General features: G+C 39.0%; 1 protein-coding gene across 8 annotated transcripts in view; it reads left to right on the top strand.

Moving 5' to 3' along the window:
* The window catches only part of EBF1 (EBF transcription factor 1), a 262,099-nt gene extending 241,531 nt beyond the window's left edge, over positions 1-20,568 (top strand). For 5 of the 8 annotated variants that reach the window (XM_079319450.1, XM_079319449.1, XM_079319447.1 and 2 more), the window contains exons 12-16: positions 10,918-10,983; positions 11,531-11,708; positions 13,083-13,262; positions 15,432-15,626; positions 20,066-20,568. In XM_079319450.1, coding sequence (XP_079175576.1) covers positions 10,918-10,983; positions 11,531-11,708; positions 13,083-13,262; positions 15,432-15,626; positions 20,066-20,097 — 651 coding nt within the window. In that variant the 3' untranslated portion in view covers positions 20,098-20,568. The other 3 variants (XM_079319454.1, XM_079319453.1, XM_079319452.1) reach the window with 1 other exon arrangement.
* Positions 20,569-21,660: the final 1,092 nt, after the last annotated feature.

Genomic DNA, 21,660 nt, shown 5'->3' with positions numbered 1-21,660 from the left:
CTATCCTAATTAGGCTTTTACTATTGTGGTTTCTCCTGTGCGGATTATTTGATAATTCAGGATTTGCGTTTACCTTTTCAGTTTATTTTATATATGAATAGGAAGAGAGCAGATCTGTGTAGTTACAACCTGGTTACAATCCTTTCAGGCCCTCTGGGAAGGCTGGTGAGCCCTTTATTGCCTTTTTTTGAGCCCTGGGTCACAGGGAACACTGTGCCCTAAGGTGCAGTGGGGCAACACAGCTTTTGCCATGGGTGTTGCTTCATAGAATGAAAGCAGCGTCAGATTGATTCCTTTTCACTTTTTAAGGCTATCAAGATTTGTGGGAAGTAGTTATATCTTAGACTGACTGATATAACTGGAATAAAACAGGTTTTTGGGTGCCCAGCCTTGCTTCCTGTGCACTGACTGTACCTTTTCTGGCCTGTGATAAAAGATCCAACCTCACCCTACAAAAAACTTGCCTTAGTTGTAACCACAGCCCACTGTAATTTCAGCCAAACAGCAACACTCCAAGGCTGTCTCTGATGAAGGTGGGGGAGAGGGCGTGTTTTCCTAGAAAGTGTGTTTTGAAGTTTAATGTGCTCCCATTAAACTGGTGCTTTGAATGTGGGGCGTTGCAGGAGGGTGAAGTAATATCTATAATCTCACCTGGAGTTTCCATTTCTGGCCTAGTTTTAGGTGTTATGTGGTGGTTTACGTGGTGATGTAAAATATGATTGCTGTGTATTTCTCACAACAAAGCACAATTGAATAGCAGAAAAAAGCATCCTCCAGGCCATCCTGATGCCATTTAGCAGAGAGTGCTGGAAGCAATGGGACGCCTCGTGTCGTAATTCTCAGAAATACAGAGCCTACAATCCCTGCCCAGCTGCTGACGCCAGAAAAATCAAACATTTTGGTAAAATGAATCAAGCAGCAATGTTTCTTTTATGAGATGCCCTCCCAGGAAGGGAAGGCTTGGCACCATTTGGAGATGAGGCTCAGTGATCCATCACAGCACAGGCAGCTGTCCTGGAGTGTCTCCCAGGTCACCCGATCGAACTGGTGGCTCTTACAACTGTATTATTGCTTATGGAACAGTAATTGAGGCACCATGGGTAAAAATTACCTGGTCTAATAGGCAGTGAACAATTTGCACTCAATACAATTATAAGCCAAATCATTCATTTCATAACACTTGGACTAATTTATTTGTTGACCTTTTAATATCCATAGCTCTTCAGTAGTATTAACTGCAACTTGGACAAAATCTCTTGTTCATTTTACATTCATTGATTTTTTTTTTTTTTTTCCATTGAGGCAATAACAGTTGTTTGAGTACAACCTTTTCTTTCTGCTGTGAAAGTCAATCTTGTAACTTATGGTGATATAACTCAACTGGACTGGAATGTCCTCTAAGTACAACAGCACAATCTCAACCTGCTTGTACAGACATGGAAATGCATTTTGGATTTATTTTAAAGAATATTTTGGAATACATTTGTGACTACAGATAACAAATGATGTATTTGCTGACAGGGGAATGAAAGCAAGAGATAGAAGCATTTTTAAAGCAGAGCCACATACATTTAACACTTTTTTTGTTGCTATATTTTGGGCAGTCCAAGATACAGAAATGGTGAAGTTTGTTGATTTTGTTCTTTAGGATGACCTAAGTATCTCCACTAATAATGCTGGATTCATCATTTCATCTGCTCACAGCATCTTGAAATCCAAACATTTGACAGAATAGAGGTGCCTATTTTTTTCCAAAAGTGAGCTTCAGACAAAATGTGTTTACAAGTATTTTTAGGAAATAAATAATAGTCAATTTGATAATCTGGATTTTCTTTCATTATTCAGCTCTAAATTAGCATGAGTGCTGAGGTATTGTTGATCAAAAAAGCTACTGAAATATTGATGTATTTTGAAAAGTCAGTATTTTGAAGCAATTCTATAAAATATATTTGTGTAGTGACAATGGTAATACTTTTCCCTCAGCACTGAAAAAGGAGCCCTAGATCATGTAAATGCTGTGCCTGCTTTTGCTATCTGGAGCTGTACACAGAAATAGAGTGTTACCTCTGTGAAATGTTGGATGAATCTCTTAAATTAATAGTTATTCAACATTTACAGTTGCTTTGGATAATTTCAGCTGAATTATAGGACAGTAAATTAAAAATAATAATACAAGAAACAAAATAACTTTAGTTTCTGATAAGGGAGTTGAAGTTTTTTTAGAATATCTGATAGGAGCCACTGTGTTGAAGTTGTCTTTCTGAGCCAAAGTCTCTTTGTACAATAAAATACTGTGAGTCTTTTGAACACATAAAATATGGTTGTTACTCATTTGGTATTTTATTCTTCCCTAGAAATTGCCACTTGTATCTGCACCTAATCTGTGGTCTGTCTTTTCATTTCAATGGGGTCTGAAGTGGTCCTTGGCTGTAATGAGAATGCCCCTTTCAAGAGATTCCTTTTAATTATGCTGATGATAAAAACGAAGTGAGAGTAGTCATTTGTAGGGGTTATGACTGAGCAGTGTTTTAACTGTCATAGTAAAACCCACCAACATTATTCCAGTCTCTCTTTTAACATTTTTATGCATCCACTCTCTATTCAACAGAGTGGAATATTATTGTAGGTTAGAATTTCAATGTGTCTTATTTTTCAGTTTCCTTCTGCTATTAAAAGTAATCTAAAGTCTCAATTTCTAATTGCTCATGCTTCAAACCTGAAACATCAATCCAGGAAAGTCACAGTTGCACAGATCTTAATGATGGGCTGGAGATTTTTGTTTGGTATGGTTTAGTTTGTTCTTCATTAAAATAAAGGATGGGTGGGTCTTTCATGTGATTGAACACTTGTAGGTTTTTTAATAGAAAAGAGGTAATTTGGCATATTTAGATATTTATATGGGTAAATGAATAAGATGACCTGTGAAAAAAAAATGGACAAAACGCATATCTAAATGAACACATTAATTGCTACACAGCTCCTCTGATTTACCTCAGCAGGATTTTTACCATGCATTACCAAACATATTTCTCTATAGATTTAAAGGCAGCCAAGTGAATTAAACCACCCAATACAGTCTAGTTTGACCTAATGTGAGATCAATTTAAAAGTGTTAGGACTCGACCTGTGTTTGGAAAGTCTTGTGTATACAAATCACAGAAAATAGATATCAAGGTGTCCACTTGCCAAGGAAAGTCTCTCACTCTTACAAAAACATAATTTGATCTCTGCATTGTGCCATACACATAATCACAAGCCACAGGCAATCTTTTTTAATTCCCAGTATTCCAGGGAATTTTTCTAATGGACACAACAATATGATCTACAGGATTAAGCTTCTAAACCAGCCTGTGCAGAATCTTTGAATGCCAGTGTCAGAATTCAGTGCCTCTGTTAATTTTTTCACATTCTTTGACAGTTTACCTAAGTCTAGACCCTTCAAATAATTCAAAATCTTCTTCTGTAAGGGAATGTTGAGAGCTTCCAAAAAAGAAATGGGTATAAAATAGTCAGGAGAAGATTTTGAGCAGTAACTCTTTTTACTCTCCCAAGCATTAAGAATGTTAATACCAGCAAGAGGAAGAACTATCAGAAAATCTTACATATACAAAACCAAAAAAAACCACCCCCAAACCTAAAAACTCCTTAATCTCAATAATGAGTATCTGCTTTAAAGTACTGTAGATGCTCATGCAAATAGTTTGGAGTATTTTTAAAAAATAAATGCTGGAGGCTCCTATCCAAAATTGCCCTGGGGCTGATGGTAGTGGAGGTGCATAAGGAAAATTTAGAAGGAAAAATGTGCTTTTAGGTCATTGTGACAACCTTGTGAGGTCAGATGAAAGAAAAGAGTCTAATGTTGTCATTTGTTTGCTCATGTGGATAAATCAGGAATAATCCTTTTGCAGCCTAGATAGAGAGGAATAGTGTGAGTCACTGTAACCTGGTGGGATGGAGGGATTTCCATAAAGGAAGTTGGTGAAGGATTTTTTTGTTAGTCACTAAATTATGTGGACTTATCCATTTGTGCTCTAGTTTGCATCTAATTAGATTGTCTTCTGGTGATTCACTGGATATGACAAACTGACCATAGCAGGAATGCTGGGATGGCATAAAAGTGTATGCAGGAGAACTGGCCTTCCATGCTACAGCTCCTCCAGGTTTTTGTACAGCTGTAAAATGTGTTTCCTCTCCTGATCCAGCTGTTTCAGGCCCAGGGGATCTGTCATCAGCCCCTCAGAGTGTGAGCCTGCAGGACAGTCTGTGGGAATGCTGGAGGGGAGTGCAGAGTTGGCCCAGGGTTGGTTCCTGGAGGGATGTGTGTGAGTCCCAACACGACTGGCACCTGCCAGCTCTCAGCTGCAGGTTGTGAACAGATACAGGGGTGCAATGCAGCTGTACCTGCCAGCCCTGCACTGCCTGCATGAAAGGTAGATGGGCCTCATGAGGTAGAATTTGACAGCTCTGAAGGGTTCCTGCACTGTAAATGCCTTCTCCTGATAAACAGAGGGGTCGGGGGAAAGATGTTCTATGAACTTAGGAGAAGCAAAGTTCTCTAGCTATCACATGGATCTGGATGTGTCATGATATCACTGTTGTCACTAAAGTCCCTAAAGAAGATGATTTAAGTTCTAGCAGAGTTATTTTAGTTCTGCATATCAGCTCTCCTATGCCCACTCTTCTCTCTTTCCTTAGAGACCCAACATTAGCAGACAAGTCCAGAGCTCTTAGCACCAAAACCCTCCAAATGACTTGCCAGATGCTTCAGTTGATGATAATTTAGTGGAAACATCAGACTCTCAAATGACAGTTTATTCAAAGAGTTATTCCAAACCAACAATATTAATGGTGGTTTATTCCATGCCACCCTATATCTAGATGAAGAACACATCTGTGTTAGCTACCAATTCTGTTGTTGTTATGTGCCCATCATTTATGGAAATGGGACCACCAGCATGAGTGCTGTGGATTGAAAAAAGGAAACTGATATTTTTTTTAGTGTTTAACTACACTATATTTCCAGCAGGTTAATAGGTGTAAGATGGGAGACTTGCAAGGGCAGACTTTCAGGTGATCATGATAATTTTGTTCCTTCTTTTGTCAGCAGTATTTGCAGAGAAGACTCTTTGGACAGGGTGTGTTTCCCCTGTATGCATTTATCACCTTTGTGGTTAAGAGGAACTTTAATCATCGATTCTCAATGTTTATGGCTAAATGCCTGCTCCCATTTGCACTTCAGTGTTTGCTCTTTCTGCTGCCTCATAGAGGCTTCCTATATTTTATTTATAAGCTTGGCTCATTGTGGAGCAGGTGGTAAGGTTATGCATGACTGTTTTTAGTGCTGTACATTTAGGCTATGATTTTCAGTTTGGGTGGAGGCTGATGAGACTACAGTGGCTTGGAAAGACCAAGGTTCTAGTTCCCACTGTAGACTTGTTTTCTGAGAAGTTGCCATTGAAATTCAGTGCACTTCCATCCTGTAAGCAGTGGAAAGCTGAAGCACTTTTTGCCCCTCAAGTGAGATGTTGTCTTTCTCTCCCATTTTGCCTTCCTGTCTTTGAATGCCTATGGCATTCACCTCTTTGGTATGATTCAGTCATAATATATGGAAACCATTCAGTTGTTTGTTGGAAAAGTTTTCAACTTGGTGTGAGTACAAATACCTTTCTAGAGAAATGGCCCTGTTATTTTATACTTCCCATTAGGCTGGCACAGTTCCCTCAGTCTTACAGTAAATGGAGGATCTTTACATTTGGAATGGCTTTTTTGAGTCTTTATAAAGCTATAATTGCAGAAAATGATACAATAATGCAGTGCTCAGTGTTGATGTGGAGAGATGGGAGGTTCTGGACAGGCTGAAGCTCTTGTGTACCAAGCTCAGTGTCTGGCATTTTAGATCTTTGCCATTCTTGTAAATGTCTCTCTCAGTTTTGCCTTTACATTTGAAATAGATGTTCACAACTCTATATTTTAAAATATAATGCAGACACAAATTTCAACTGTAAATTTAAAACCTACTTCTAACCCATGTCCTTAACTATCACATTTATTGTTTCACCAACTGAAAACCAAAGGGAAAGTTTGAGCACAGATTACTGTGATTTTTGACTAGAAATTTCAGAATGTGACCTTTCCAAGGTGAAGAAGTGAACTGGAGTCTGATGCTGAGCATTTTGAGTCTGCAGAGGGGTTTTTTTCTTGCAAGTAGCCATGAGAGTAGGAAGTTAGAAGGCAGAGGCAGGAGGTCAGACATGAGAGTCAAGGAAGTATGAATGACATCATCATCCCTAAGTACCCTCTCAGAAGATGAATGAGCTCTCTCTTGTATTACAATGCTAAAGAGCATTAGAAGGTGATATGATATCCAGACAACACATAAGATAAATGCCTCAGAGGATGCTGGAACAGCTTCCCCCCCACGCCCTCCACGAGTCCATAAATCCTTTGGTGGTCTCAATAATCCAGCATGTGGCTGATGAGTGTTATATATTGTGGTCAGCTTCTTCTTGACAAAATTCATTTCGCTTTAACGAGTACCTTGAACATTATCTAATTTAGTTACTTAAGCTGAACAACTCAGTGTAACTCTAGATACCTTTTATCTCACCAGACTCACAGCCCTTTTGGGATATAGAGTGGGTCTTTTTTCATGAGTTTCTGAATAAAAAATAAGCGGATGTTACGAGGAAAAATATCCCGTCTTTTTAAAGCTAACAAAAAATGTGTTTGTCATGATAAATCTTGACACAAAGTGTTTTCATCATGATAAAACTTGAAATGCAAGTTTCATATTCTTGATGAAATCCTTCTGAAGGAAATGCAAGCCTCCAACAAAACATGCAGAGGTGCTGTAGTGCTTGAGGTACATTCAGTCAGAAGTGGATTCAGTTTGAATTTAAGTATTTGTGCTTCAAAAGCACAGTTATTCCAGTATGATTTACAATATTTTTTTCTACAGTAGTGTTGGGATATGTAAAGTTGCAATAGAGTTTACTACTCAGCCCCTCTTTTGGGTTTGTAGACACTCCTTATTATCTTCTGAAGGAAAATTTGATCAAAATATTTAATTGCCAGGCTGTTTCAGAAATTAAAAAAGTAGAAATCCCTCAGTAGAAAATCAGCTTCAGTTTGGAGTAAAAATGGACTATGAATTTTTGGTGTGCAGCTTCATGGAGTGCAGAGTTCTGATGTATCATATTTAATTACTAAAGTAATCTTTAATTTTCTGAATATTTGCTCATTTGTGATTTTTGGAGAAATAAAATTATTCTCATTTGAAAGAAAATGCAAAAACAAAGAGGGTCCTTACTTAGGTCTAGCTAAATGCTGCTAAGTCCTTTTTCTAAACCAAAAGCTGTCAGACTTTTAGCATTAATAGAAAAGTGGGTCTTCCTTGACAAATGCCCCCATAAATTAGATATTAGCTTTAGTCAAACTCTGTCTCTCTCAGGAAATATTTCCACTTGCATATTCAATTGGAAGGGCCTTGCATGATGCCCACTTACTGCTATGAAAATCTAGGCTTCGGAGATGAAGGCAAAGAAAAATTTCTGTGAACAAAAGAATATCTAGAATAACAGACCTTGAGCTTATACAGAGATTTCTTTTTATAGAATGTGAGTTTCACTCACTTTTTGCTCTGTCTGCTGCTCTGTCCACCCCTCTATCTGTTTATCTGTTACCATTGCAATGATAACATGCAGTATCAATTGCATTTTAAAAGACATAGATCTCTTATACTAGCTGTCCTTTTTTATAATACCTTTTACAAATTTAATCAATGCATTTTAATATACAATATACTTTAAGTGCAATATACGATAAATATTCAAGCTTCATCTTAAACATGCTCTAGCCTTTAAATTGTTAAAACTGCAGTGCCCTTTCAATCTACTTACATAATGTCATAAAATATACATTTCAAGGTAAATGAAGTCAGCTACTTCAATTTAGTCCCTCAAACTGGTAGTAAATGAGAGGTTAACACTATGGTGCCAAACCCATTATTGAGTAAATTTAGCACCTTGGACAGCTCTGTAAAATCTTTATTGCTTTCCTGACCTGCTCGTCATGTTCTGTCTATGTGTTCAGTGGCTCTCAGCTCTGATTGAAAGGCAATATATTAGATCCCCAACACAAACATGCTCGGGGGCTGCTTCACTGTGAGCGTAATGACACGGAGGTGAGAACAATTTTCTGGTCACCGCAATCCAAGCACCTTGCAAGGTCTGCTGCTCTAACTCATAGAGGACTTGGGGGGCCCCTTTGTATGTGGAGCAGCTTCTGTTGTAATTTAGGCAGAGCTGTGAAAGGTTTAGGATGCAGAAAACAAGAAGTTAATATCTTGAGCCTGTCTCTAGCAGCATTTTATTGTGTATTTTTAAAGCTGGTTTGTGTCTATAAGAAGCACCGTCAGCTCTGGAATAGAAGCTACCACTGTCTGACACAGGAGGGTTTTTCTGTAACATCTACTTTGTATGATCTGAAAATGTCATAAACAAGAAATGCTTTTTTAGTGTGAAAATAGTGTTTGAGAAACTATGAAACTCAGATTTATAGACTCTGAAAATGTTGGAAAAAAATAGAACCATTGACTAGCTAAGAAAATTGAATGCTACTTGTCAAGAGTGTTTCAATAAACCATCATGACAATTAGTTTTATTTACATGCAATATGATAAGGCATCAAAGAACTTCCACTGTTTAAGAACTGAAATATATTTGATATGAGGGAGAGCAGCTGTAAGATTCTATGTAATTACCTCATTTTTTAACACGTTTTCAATCTCTTTTTAGATGCACTCTAAGGTTTTTAGCTCAGCATTATATAAATAACTATGATTAGTCAGGTAGAACAGAAATGACTATTTAAACTTTCTTTTTTTTAGTAATTTGGCATAATGACAGCTTAGGTTAACAATATACCAAAGCAGTTTGTGGGCTCTGTATCACATTCTAATTTTCCATCAGTGAAATATATACTGCAAACAATTTCTACTGAAGTGAAATAAATCCTGGTTTGCAAAGTCAAACACCTGTGCAGTAATTTTCCATCTAAAATAATGGACTGCAAAAGGGAACATTTTTCCAGTAATGTCTCTGTTCTTCTCTAGTTTGTATCTTCAGTATGAGGCAAAAAGAGCACCTCAGTGTTGTGATGAACGAGGATTGTTTGTACCTGGATGCTGTTTGTGTCTGTCTGTCTGTCTGTGATTATACTGCTCACTGCTGTGGCCAAAAAACAAAAAACACAAAACAAAAACACCACCCCCAGCCAACAATTGCATCAGAAAACCAACCCCAATCTTAAAAATCAAACAAACAAACAAAACAAACAAAACCCACCAACAGAAAAAGGCTGCAGCAACTTAACTCCTAAGAATCTGTTTCAAATATGGTGATTTAAAAATCCATCAATTATGTATTACATCTCACTTCATATGTGGAAAATAATTTAAATGTGTGTTCTGAGACAGGGGTGTGTGCAGCAGAAGGCAAGCCTAAATGTTTACTGGGAGAACAAAAATCCTCCATCTCATTTTTGAATTTAGGACATTATATATGTCATAAGTAGTTACTGCAGTATGACAACTATTTTATCTTATATTATAGAGAATTTAAAATTGAAAAAAATGCTAATATGCATCTAAAAGCTTGTCATTTGAAGAGTTGTTCAAGGATTTTTGAAGAGGTTATGGTGACAGCAAAATGAACGCAATTATATCTCTATTTTCTGATCAGAGTCTACAGTATATGAAAATTGAGCATTACTGTTTCTTTTTGGTATAAAATATGGCTATTGTGTAAAATATTTTAAGTTTAAAAGTTTAACTTTGTAGAAAACTGTAAAATGCTTAGAACTGGTACTATTTTTGTAAGCAACTTGCAGAAATATGCCATGGTGAATAACATCATGTTAGAATCTTAGAGCAGTACTTAGGGGCTGGGAACTACAAAAATGCATTGTTTTACTCAAAGGGTGTTCTTGACTGGTTTTGATTGGGCATTTGGGAATCTGCTTTGAAAGATGCCATGAAATAATAAGGAAAAAAACATTCTTCTGGGTCAGTTCTGCAATGCGTTTTTGTATTTTCTATAAGGATTATCATCAGGATGCTGTAAAATAAAAGAACACAGGAAATGCTATTGTTGCTTGAATATCTGTAGAAAATACCCTACGAAATATTAAATGAAAAGGAGCAAATAAGAAAATGGAGGGGAAAAAATTGTCCAAAATGGAGAACTGAATCTCAGACTGTTTAAAAGTCTGCTGTCCATGCAGGGAATTTTTCCAGGAAACACTGCATGGTCCTGGGCTGTTTTTCTCTCACACTGCATGTGTTTTCCTCTTGGGCATCATTCCATACATGTGGATCCTGCCCTGACCCCTTGGACCAGGACACAAACTGGAGAAGCCAAAGGGTTGCATTACCAGTAGCACAGGACTGATTGGGTATCCTCTGAATGTGGCCTGCTGGGTAAGGTCACAATTCCTGCAGCATGCAATTAAGGATAAAATAAACACATTGAAGGGATTCATAACATTCTCTGAATGACATTGATTGCAGTAATCTAGTAAATGACCTCGGGATTGTATTCTGCAATAAACCCATGAGTGGTTTATAGTGCAGATGGTAGAGACAATTGAGTGATGTATTTTATTTTGCAGCACCAATGATTCTCACCTTTTGACTTGATTAAGCGTGTGTGTGAATAGGATGAACCAGTGATTTAACACCATTCAGTGGTTGCTGAGAGTTGTTACAATTAAGGTTTACCTGGTGGGAGGAAAAAAAGAAGAAAAAACCACTACACAACACGATGTACCTAATAGAAGACAATACAGGATTCTAATATTTGTTTTCCCCACAAGGAGTTTATTGAACTCAGCACAATGCTTCTGTTTTTATATTGACAGGAAGTAATACTTAAGAGGGCTGCTGATTTAGTAGAAGCACTCTATGGTATGCCACATAATAACCAGGTAAATGCATTCTACTTCAGCAATTCTATATCATGGCTATTTCTTAGATGTATAGATAGACCAGGGGCTAAAGGGATATGATGCTATAGTGGGAGACAAGAATAAATGTAGAGGGCAATGCTATATCTGGGGGCTTAGTTTGCTTGTTTTCTTTTTTAAAGGGTGTGAATTTAGTGTTTGTAAAATCACCGTGAAGGCATCTGCCCCCTTTCACCAGATCCTCTATAACATGAATGATATTGTACATTATGTCTTGCCACCAGTGACTTTTCCCTCTTCTAGAGAGAGCTCTAAGGTGGAGCCAGTCCAGGCTGGTCATTTTATACAAGGTGTGGCCACTGGGACTGAAATTTCCAACTCCCTTACCACAGCTGTCAGGATTTACCAGGAAGATCCTATAAGCATGAGCTCCCTGTCAGCCATCTGGTTTAGAAAGAAAACCATCTCCTTTTATCCTTTCGACAGGGAACCGTTTCATTTGATTCTGTAAGCCTTGTCAGACTCTCTTTGGTAACTCCTCTATGTTTTTTTTTCCCCTTTCCTGCAGGAAATAATCCTGAAAAGAGCAGCAGACATCGCCGAAGCGCTCTACAGCGTCCCCCGCAACCACAACCAGCTCCCCGCCCTCGCCAACACCTCTGTCCATGCAGGAATGATGGGAGTCAATTCCTTCAGTGGCCAGCTCGCTGTCAATGTCTCTGAGGCCTCCCAAGCCACCAACCAGGGTCAGGAGAAGACTCATCTCCCCCTCTCTGTGGATCTTTTCTGATGGGAGTAGTGCAGGGCAGCGGCAGAGGGATGGCTCAGGACACCCCTGGAATGATGAAGGATGGGGCTGCCCTAACTGAGGAAAAGCACTTCTGCACATCCCCAAATAGCTTTTTATTCTGGCCAGAGTAATATTGTGTTTGTGCTCAAATCCCACTAATTTTAATCGGCTTCAGCATGTACTTAACATTAAGTACTTGCTGATATATTTTCCTGAGCGTGGATGATCTCTCAGTCTGTAGCACTTCTTTATAACATGAAGGTATCCCTTGAATGTTTATCTATTTAATTTGGGCTTGTTTTGCAAGAGAGAGAGTATTTGAAACTGGTTTTTTCAGAGTTTGAGACTCATAAATTTTACAACTAGCAAAGAATACAAATATTTTAAAATTTGAAAAATGTTTTCAGAGCTTGTTCAATTTTTAAAATAAAGTGTTTTTCTTTTGGTATAAAATGAGTATGGGTTTAACTCTCACAGTTAAAAATAAAAAAAATAGGTGAAGAATATTTTTGTAAAAGCCCTTTGCATTTTACCCTCTCCTTTGCTCAGCTCTATATATTATCCAACTTAAAAATATTTTGGAATGAGAAAGTGTTAGGATAAGACTCGACTCTTTTCTAGAAGAGCAGAATTTTTTTTTTTTTGCATTACTCTGAAAAAATAAAAACTTATTTTTAGATTGAAGTATTTTACGCTGTATGTTAGGAAGAAAAATTGGCATTTTTTCTTCTAGGAGTGAAGATGCATATTTTGTATTTCTGTGCTTCTAGAAACAAATCTTTCCTTATAAATATTTGGATATGAGTTTCCTAAAACCTCATTTCCAGAATTAGGTAAAGATTCAAATTTTAACTTGCTGTCAAATTTGATGCTCATTTCCCACCAACATAATGATGTTGGTCAAAAAAGACAAAGGATATCCCACAAGCTGGAGAAACACACTACATTTCCTGAGAGCATCTGAGGTGTGCTAAGTGACAGTGACATCAGAAAGGAGTTAACAGCAACCTTTTAACATACCTTGAGTGGCTCTGGACTCTCACTCTGGAAATGTAGGTCATGTTTACTCCTTTTCCTACAAGCAGCCCTTTCAGAGTGAGTGTTCCTCCAACACCCTGTGCTGATCTTTGCTCCAGGGCATCCATGGGTTGCCTGGGGAGCTCTGGATGCTCCATCCTCCCTCCTCCAGCAGCAGGGAGGGGTCCCAGTTTGGGTACCTGGCAGTGCTGTCCTGTCCCTTTTGTACTCCCTGCCTGGCTGAGCTCCCCCTTTGCTTTGTTCAGGAAGCTGTTGTGGGGCTAATTCCAATTTCTGTCCTTCCCCACACCAGGTTTCACTCGCAACTCCAGCAGTGTGTCACCTCATGGCTACGTGCCAAGCACCACCCCGCAGCAGACAAACTACAACTCTGTCACAACAAGCATGAATGGCTATGGCAACGCTGGAATGTCAAACTTAGGTGGTTCTCCAACCTTCCTGAATGGATCTGCTGCCAATTCTCCCTATGCCAGTGAGTATTTTATGTCTTTCCTGTATTTTGCACATTTTCATTAGGAGGCAGTAGATTTTCTCTGAGGCTCAGTATTTATCTTCTATTTTGAGCACTTGAAATAAAACTTGGTCTTTTCTCTCCAAGGCACTGATCTTTGATGCTCTCTGAAGACCTTAGTGTTGCCAGAAATTCTCCTTTCTGTTTTCATATTACTATTATTAATTATTATTAATTTTTTGGGGGGGGAGTCTTAAAAGTGCTTACAAAGAGTAGCCTCTCATGGTTTAGTCTAATAGTTTCATAATATACCTTATTCTCTAATAAGAAACACTGCCCTCATCTTCTGAGCAAATAATATGTTGATAATCTTTATAAAGGTTACAAATTACTGTGCCTAAGCTTGATTGTTTATATTCCACTTGCTTTTTAAGTACATTACTTTGACTTCACTGAGCCAGTAAAATATGACAAAGGCTCTTAGATTTTGCATTTTAGTGTTAGTACAGTGAATGCCACAAAAATGTGAGTCATACAAATCATACATCCCTTGGCGTGAAGAGCTTATGGTCTACAGTCCCAGTCATGGAAATATTTATGTGAAGGACTAACTTTCTGCATTTTGATATTAAAGGTTTAGTAAGCTGTTTAAATATAAATACATTTCTATTGGTAAAGGCCTCTTCTGCAGCTGAGCTCAGTAGTCCCTGGTCACATGAGAAATTAAATGAGCAGGACCTGCCCAATTCCTCTGACATTGCTCACGAGGCATAAAGGATTCCACTGACATCTGTAGAAAGCTGACAGCAGAATCAGGATGGAAGGTCTGGATGTATAAATAGATTTATAGGCTGGGACTGTAGCATGGACAGGACAGACCAACTGCTGAAGGTACCAAGGTTTACACAGCAAATCTGAAGTTAATTGTATAACAGCAGCAATGAATTGTTTTGAATTGCATCAGAATAAAAAAAAGAGGATAGGAACTCTGAATAAAATAATTAAATCCAAGTCTTCTTCTCTGCTGCAAATTTAGAACAAATTATTTACCCACATAACTAGTGCTTATAACCTGGGAATTGCTAACCAGTGATTATTTTTGTACTCTAATAATAATGTAACATGTAATGTTACAAAGTACCCTACTTATTAAGTTGGATTTACTGTCACAGAATCTGCACACTCTGAATTCATAATATAACATGATTGATGAGACATCTCCTCTTGGAAGCAGATGCCAGTAATGCATTTAAAATACTGTGGCAGTGTATTATTTCATATTTATGAACGAAGTCCTCTTTAGAATAGCACTTCACTTCCTAGCCCTGGTTCTCTATTCTATTTATATTTTGGGAGGTTTTCTTGGTTGATCTGTCATTCTGCTAATGTCTAATCCATTGAATCAGAAAATGCTTCAATCATGACCTGAAAATTAAAAGGTGGCATTCTTAATTAAATCAATAAACTAATTGCTGTATAGTAGCAATTCAATTTAGGTGCTTTGATTGCTCTCCCTTAGCAAGTACTTCCAGACACAGAGTGACTTCAGACTAAGATTGTATCTGTCAGACTGTGAAACTTTGAACATTTAATTTCCATTAATTGATTTCCTCAGTGTTAACAAATATGATATCAGATTCTCAAATAAGAACTTAAATAGGGTGATTTTTATCTACATAAAAGCAAATAAAATAATAATTCAAAGCTCAGATGATCAGAATTTTACTCTATAATATGTAATTATTCACAGCCCCCTTGTGTATCTAAGCAGTTTCTAAACAGGACAAAGAATGGAAGTATGGGATGTCACTTTTGGTCCTTTCTTTTTTTTTGTTGCTGTTGTTGGATAAGAGGGGAAACGGTGCCTTCTGTGCCTTCTGAATATTAGTGAATATTCAGTGCCTTCTGAATATTAAAGTGGTCAGCTTTATTTTCACAAAAAGAAATTTGTTTAAAAGCTTGATGGTAAATACATGAACAAAACATATTTATTGTACTACATTGCAAAATAATGGTTTAGAAATATCTGTGTTTAAAGGCTGAACTTCCTACGTAGCACATTTGCATTTTGAACACTCAGTTCAGCCCTAAAAAAATCAATAGCACGCGAGAATCAGAATCCTCTTGTTCCTGCAGCCTGTTATTATTGAGTGCTAAGGAATGCATTTTGGGGGTCTTGTTTCCCTCTAGTTGTGCCATCAAGTCCAACAATGGCCTCCTCCACTAGCCTCCCCTCCAACTGTAGCAGCTCCTCCGGGATCTTCTCCTTCTCACCAGCCAACATGGTCTCAGCGGTGAAGCAGAAGAGCGCGTTCGCGCCCGTCGTGAGACCCCAGACCTCCCCCCCTCCCACCTGCACCAGCACCAATGGCAACAGCCTGCAAGGTAGGTGCAATGGTGCAGCCAGCCTGCACACGAGGAGGCTGCTCCCAAGTGTCAGCCCCGAGCTGCCCCAGGGGAGAGAAGGCAGTGGGGGATCCCTGGGGGGCTCTGTCCTAAAGTTTCCTCCTGTAGAGAGTAACTGGACTGCACCCCCAGCCCACTTTGTGCCCTGCAGGTGTTTGGCCACCACCCTATCTCTAACCCAACTAATACTGCTGAACTGAGAGGCTGTGTCTTTTAAAGACAGTCCTACTGTTTTGATAAACACAAGTAATATTTCAGCTTACTAATACCATCCTTTTTCTTTCTTTCCTCTCTTATTCCCTGTTGTCGTCCTTTATCAGACCAGTCTTTTGTGGACTCTAGCAAGTACTCCACTGCAGGGTCTCTCCAGGGGCTGGCCTTCTCCTGAAGTACGTCACTCAATCTTCCCTTCCTTTTTGTCCTTTGTCACAGTACACTCGTGCAGAAATCCTACTGAGAGCAGACAGGCTGCTGCAGAGCTTGGCACAAACCTTGCCTTTCATAAACAGGAGATGCATTACAAACTAACAGCAGCGCTTTCCACTTTGACTCACACCAGGGCAAACATTAGTTTCCACTGATTAATGTACTCCTGTGCCAATTAATTCCAGAAATGGTGCAGGGCCTTTTGGAAAGCCTATTGAACTGTTGGTATCAAGGGGCTGCTCCTTTTCTGCATCCTTTCCCCTCTCATTACAAGTTCCCCAGCATTAGTATCTAAATCCATTTGAAGGGTTGGTGCAGGCGAGGCAGTGACAGACAAAAGCTTGTCAAACTGAGAGTGTTTAAAGCCCAGCACTGCCCATCTCATTGTTTGGCTGAGTCTGTTTTACAGCACTGTGCCTAAACCTCCCTGAGTGATTCCCTCACTGCACATCACTGTGCTGAGAGAGGCATTTTCATGCTCACTTAGATGCAGGGGTTTCCTTAAGCAGATGCAGCCAGCTGCCTCCAGCTGCCAGAGGTGGGAAATATTTCATGGTGTGCATTGTGCTTCCTCCAGACCTGAGATTTGTTTCCTTTCCATGAGCCTGTGCAAATTATCCAAAGGGTATTGGGTGGGGAATGAAGTCTGTCCTTTTTAAAGCCAGGTTCAGATGGAGGTGTGCAGGGCAGGATGGTTGCACAAACTCCAAGTGTCACTCAGCCTCTGGAAAGAGGAGCACTGAGCTTGAAGATAAAATGCTGATAGCACCATTAGCAGCCAAAAAAAAAAAATCTATATGCAAGCAGAATGGAAGGAATTCATTCATAAAAGCTTGGATCTATTGTGCCTGAAGGAAAGCATTGTCCTCAGTGCATGCTACACTGGTGGACTGGGAGGAGGAATCCTTCAATGTGCACACACACAAAAAAAACTGTGCAGAAACTGTAAATTTACTAGGAACCAATAAGCAGAACTTGGGTACCTGCAGTTAGGACTTTGTTAGAAATACGAACTGTGTTGGGAATAAGACAAAAAGAAATTTTCAAGTAAACTACAACATTTAGGGGATTTGGTTTTGAACATTTAAAAGAATTGGCAGTGCTGACGTGCTTAAAGTTTTAAAAGCAACAGCTAACAATATTTCCCATCTGAAAAAAAAAAATAAGCTTTTGAACACGTTAATGTTTTTTAACTCTCTTCACCTTGTCCCATCTTATTGTTGTGGATGAAGAGAAGAAACAAGTAACAGCAGAAAGCTTTTTCAAGCACTGTTTCTCCTTTCACAAAACACAGAATTCTCAGATTCCATGTCCCCAGTTATGAAAAGCAATTATGGAATGAGCCAAGATGGACACAACTGGAGCTGTCTGATTGCTCCTCATTATGTCACCTCCACATCTGCAATGCCCAGAAACCACACAGATCTGAGCATTTCCCCTAATTTTTGTTTAGCAATTCACTTTTCATAATAGGAATGAGACACCAAGAGATGGTTCATTTCTAGGTCATCACTGAACTTCTTGGTGAGTTAAAGACACACAGCCTTTGGTCCTGTGCCTCCTGACACCACCTGAGGCTTGTAATAATCACTCAGAGATGCACTGCCTGTTGTGCCTTAATGCTTAAATAAACAACCATGTGTAAGGAGGCTGTCTTATCTCTCTTGGGCTTCTGGATACATCAGAAAGCAATCAAGCTTTCCTTATGTAGCTTAGATATCAGCAGAACTCACTAAAACAGCAGCCAGGCTTATCTGCTGTTCTCTTTGCCATGCAATTTTGTAAAACCCCAAATACATTATTTCTGTAATTTGCTGGCAGCAAATACAAATTAGTATATGATAGAAGAAATAAAAGCCATTGGTGGGAGCTTTTCTATTCTCTGCCCTCCCTTTTTAGAGGTGGTGTGATCTCATACCTACACTGTTTCCCACTGATATCTCTGTTTTCAGGATCAATAACAGGCTACAGCTGGGAGAATTTGCATGACTAGATGTAGCACTTATGGAATAAAAGTGGAGTGATCTAAATGAAGACTTGGAAAGAATGGAAATATCAAAGCTTTTAGGCAGAAAAGATATCATTTGCCTTGTAATTTAATTCAGAATTTCAGAGCTCTTCAAAAACAATAATGCTTTGAAAAAAGGAGCTAAGATCTGCCTCTGTGCCATTTGTTTCCAACAGCAAAAGGTGCGTGGCTGATCTGTAACCACAGGGAAATGTCTAAATCATGAAGGGAGGAATTGCAATTATCTCACCTTTTTTGGGCTCCTGCCCAGGGTAGACAGCTGTCCTGTCCCAAGAGACACAGTTCTTGACCAATTATTGGTGAAATTGATTTGCTTCTGATGAATCTTTCAGACTGAGTGTTGGATTAGTACCTTGACATTTTCTAAAGAAAAGATACTTTTTCTAAAGGAAAGTAACACCTTGTCCTAAAGTGTCCTCTATGCTTCTCACCTGTCTTCCTGTAGGACTTAAAGCAACTTAACTCACTTTCTATCCCTTTTATCCTCACTCTCAGCTCCTTGAAGAACCCTGGTGGGGTGGGACACAATCAGTACAGTGATTCCACACGATAAATTCCAATAATTGAAATGCTGTTGCAGTGTGCCACCTCTGAGGGTGGCCTGTTGCAAACATGTTGGATGTGTTTTGCATTCCCTCCTTCTCCCCACATTTTATTTCATTTAATCAGTGCAGTTTACTCGAGCTATTCTCCCCTTGCTGATTAGACTTGTAATTCTTGCACATATGGTGGTGTTTGTGGAGAAAACATTTCCCTCCTCTCCCCCTCCAACCCCAAATCTGTGAGTCTTTTACTTTGGCTCTGTTCTTATCAAATAATTGCAGCTGTAATTAAAGCACAATGAATCAGCACCAGTCACGGGGTTGAGTCCTTCCTTAAGAAATTACATGTCCAGATGTCTGGAATGGCAGGCAGCATTTAAATCATGTGCACATGGGGAGTGCCACCAACCTGAATGCAAATCTGTTTTCCACCTTTTGGCAAATAAATGTACAACTGGCATTTTAGAGACTCGTTGTTTTTACAGTTTCCATCATAAACTTCCATGACTACCCCCTGTAATGATGTGCCTGCTCACAGTGTCACTGGGACATTTGGGATGCCTGATCTGAGTCCTCTGTGAATAGAGGGAGATGGAGCTGAGGTCAACTTATGTGCAGAACTGTCCCTGTTGACTTCTCATAAATGAGAGATGTGCTAAGAGATGTGGTGGTTTCATAGAAAATCAGATAGGAAACATAATAAAGAAATGCTGAAGATTCAACTTAGCCAGCAAAAGAGAAAACATCCTAAATTAACCTTCACCTGTGACTCACTTGGTGCAGTTGGTGATGTCTGCTACAAGTGGAATAAGAAAGATGCTGGCCTGCTTACCCAGCAGTTAAGCACATATTTCAATTCCAAAATTGGATTTGGGAGTTTAAATCCTTTTCTGAGCACCTGGAAATGCATTCATCATCCCAGGGGTGAGCACTGACCTTTGGGGGACTGGCACAGGGCAGTGACCAGGGTGCCACTGCAGGGAATTTCCTCCAGTGGGACTCCAGCTGTTTTCCATCATTTGGTGCAAACACCTGCTTTGCTTTTAAAAAGTAACAGAATGTGTGGCAATGGCTGGGTCCAGTCAGAGCTTCATCAGCATTTGGGGATTTTGAAACTAAAGGCAGAAAAATAAGTTGGGGTCTGATGCTGATATTGAGGAAGGACACTTTTTCTACAAGAAAATCAGTAATTTCAGCAAAGTCACTTGCAATTTGTATCATTTTCCAGTCAGAAGGAAACTTCTCCTGATTTTTGTGTACATAGTTGTCTCTTATGAGTGATACATATAAATTTAACTCAAAGTACATCTGACTACATTACTTGTAAATGTTTAAAGCTCTGAGGATTTTAAAAGTTGCTTAATAATGCAGAAAATTAACTTTTTTTCTCTCTCTCTCTCCCCTCCCTTTCCTTCCAACAGCTATATCTGGCATGATTGTTCCCCCCATGTGAAAGAATTGCCTTGAAGAATTTTATTAATGAAGAGGTTGAATTCTGCTTCAGAGAGAATCTGATACAAGTCCCAGAGTGGAACTTTTTACTCAGGCCTTTTTAAAAATAAAAAAGAAATAAAGAAGGATCTTACAATAACTGCAGATTTTTAAACAGAACAAAAATCACCATCCTTGCAAATACTGAAATTAGCAATCCACAATTGCAAGGTGTTGATTCGAGTTGTCCATCCCAAATAACTGGGAGATATATTTATTGTATGTTGATTAAAAAAATCCACTTTTTTTTTTTTTTTTTGGGGGGGGGTGTGGGGGGAGGGGGCTTGCTTTTATTTCCTTCTGTTTTTTTTCTGGGTTTTTTTTAAGGCTTGATTTAACTCAACACCATTTGTCTTTTATAAATCATACAATTACACGAGGGACACTAGAGACGGAACTCCACATTTTTAATTTATGAATTTATTTTTTTTTTTTTTAAAGCTGTGTAAAGAAGAATAAAGTGGTGTCATTTGCATACAAGTCTGTATGGGACAGAATAGAAGTGCCAGTTAGTTTTTCATAGAAGAATTATGGCCATTGAATTAAGGGTCGGCTCATATATGTTGTTTATCCAGTGGTGACTTGCTAATATGATTCATTTTTAATATTCTGATTAAATGGATATCACTCCCTAGAAAGCTGATATTTTTGGATTATGAGGGCAGGATGAAGGGTGGGATTAGTAACTTCTGCCTTTAATATCAGGCTGAAAAATTGTGTAAATAATACAACAGGAAAAGTTCATCTCAGAACACCAGGTTGAAAGGGGACCTTAGGCTCCAACTTTTCATGGAAAAAAACTGGTGGAAGGACAAGTAAAGATGGAAATATCAAAAAATATTTCCTCTGGAAGTGCAAACCCAGTGCCTGCAGGTGCAATGCCAGCCCTGCAGCAGGAGGTGAGCACAGCCCCCTTTTTTGGGGGGGATCTCTCATCTCCCCTTCCCCAGTCCCAGCCTCACCTGGGCTCTGCCCTTTGTGCTTGGCACGGGGGGCTCAGGCTGGGCCATCCCTGGGGGTCCCAGCGTGGCCCCCCTGCCCTGCTGGGGCCAGTCCCAGGGGTGTTTGCACCCTCCCCTCCCAAAATCTCCCAATCTCCCACTGGCATCCTCCCTGTATCAGCCGACCCTCCCAGTTCCTTCCACCCCTGCCCACCACAGGGAATTGCTTTGGAGTGCTGAAACACCAGTTTGGGGGTTTCCAATCAAAACCATGGCTTCTGTTTTATGACAAAAAATAAAATTTTGCTATCATTATCTGGGAAGTGTTCTTAAAAATTATTAGTCAAAGAGGCAGCAAAGCTCTGAAGATGCATTACCTGATATTTTTTCTTTGCTGTTGTGTTTTGTATGTAGTTATAAATACTGTAGATTTTTTGTGATTTTTTGCCAAAGTTGTTGTTCTATTTATACATTTTAATGTCTTAAGACAGTTTTTCAATATCACAAAAAAAGAAAAAAAAAAAATTTTACTGCATATTTTGCAAAAAGAGCTCACTACCTTTAGCTTGCACATACTTGCAAAT

The sequence above is a fragment of the Erithacus rubecula genome, assembly GCF_903797595.1.
Source record: "Erithacus rubecula genome assembly, chromosome: 16".
In the NCBI taxonomy this organism is placed as follows: domain Eukaryota; kingdom Metazoa; phylum Chordata; class Aves; order Passeriformes; family Muscicapidae; genus Erithacus; species Erithacus rubecula.
Note: the sequence above shows the minus strand (reverse complement) of the source record. Positions and strands in the feature narration are given on the sequence as shown.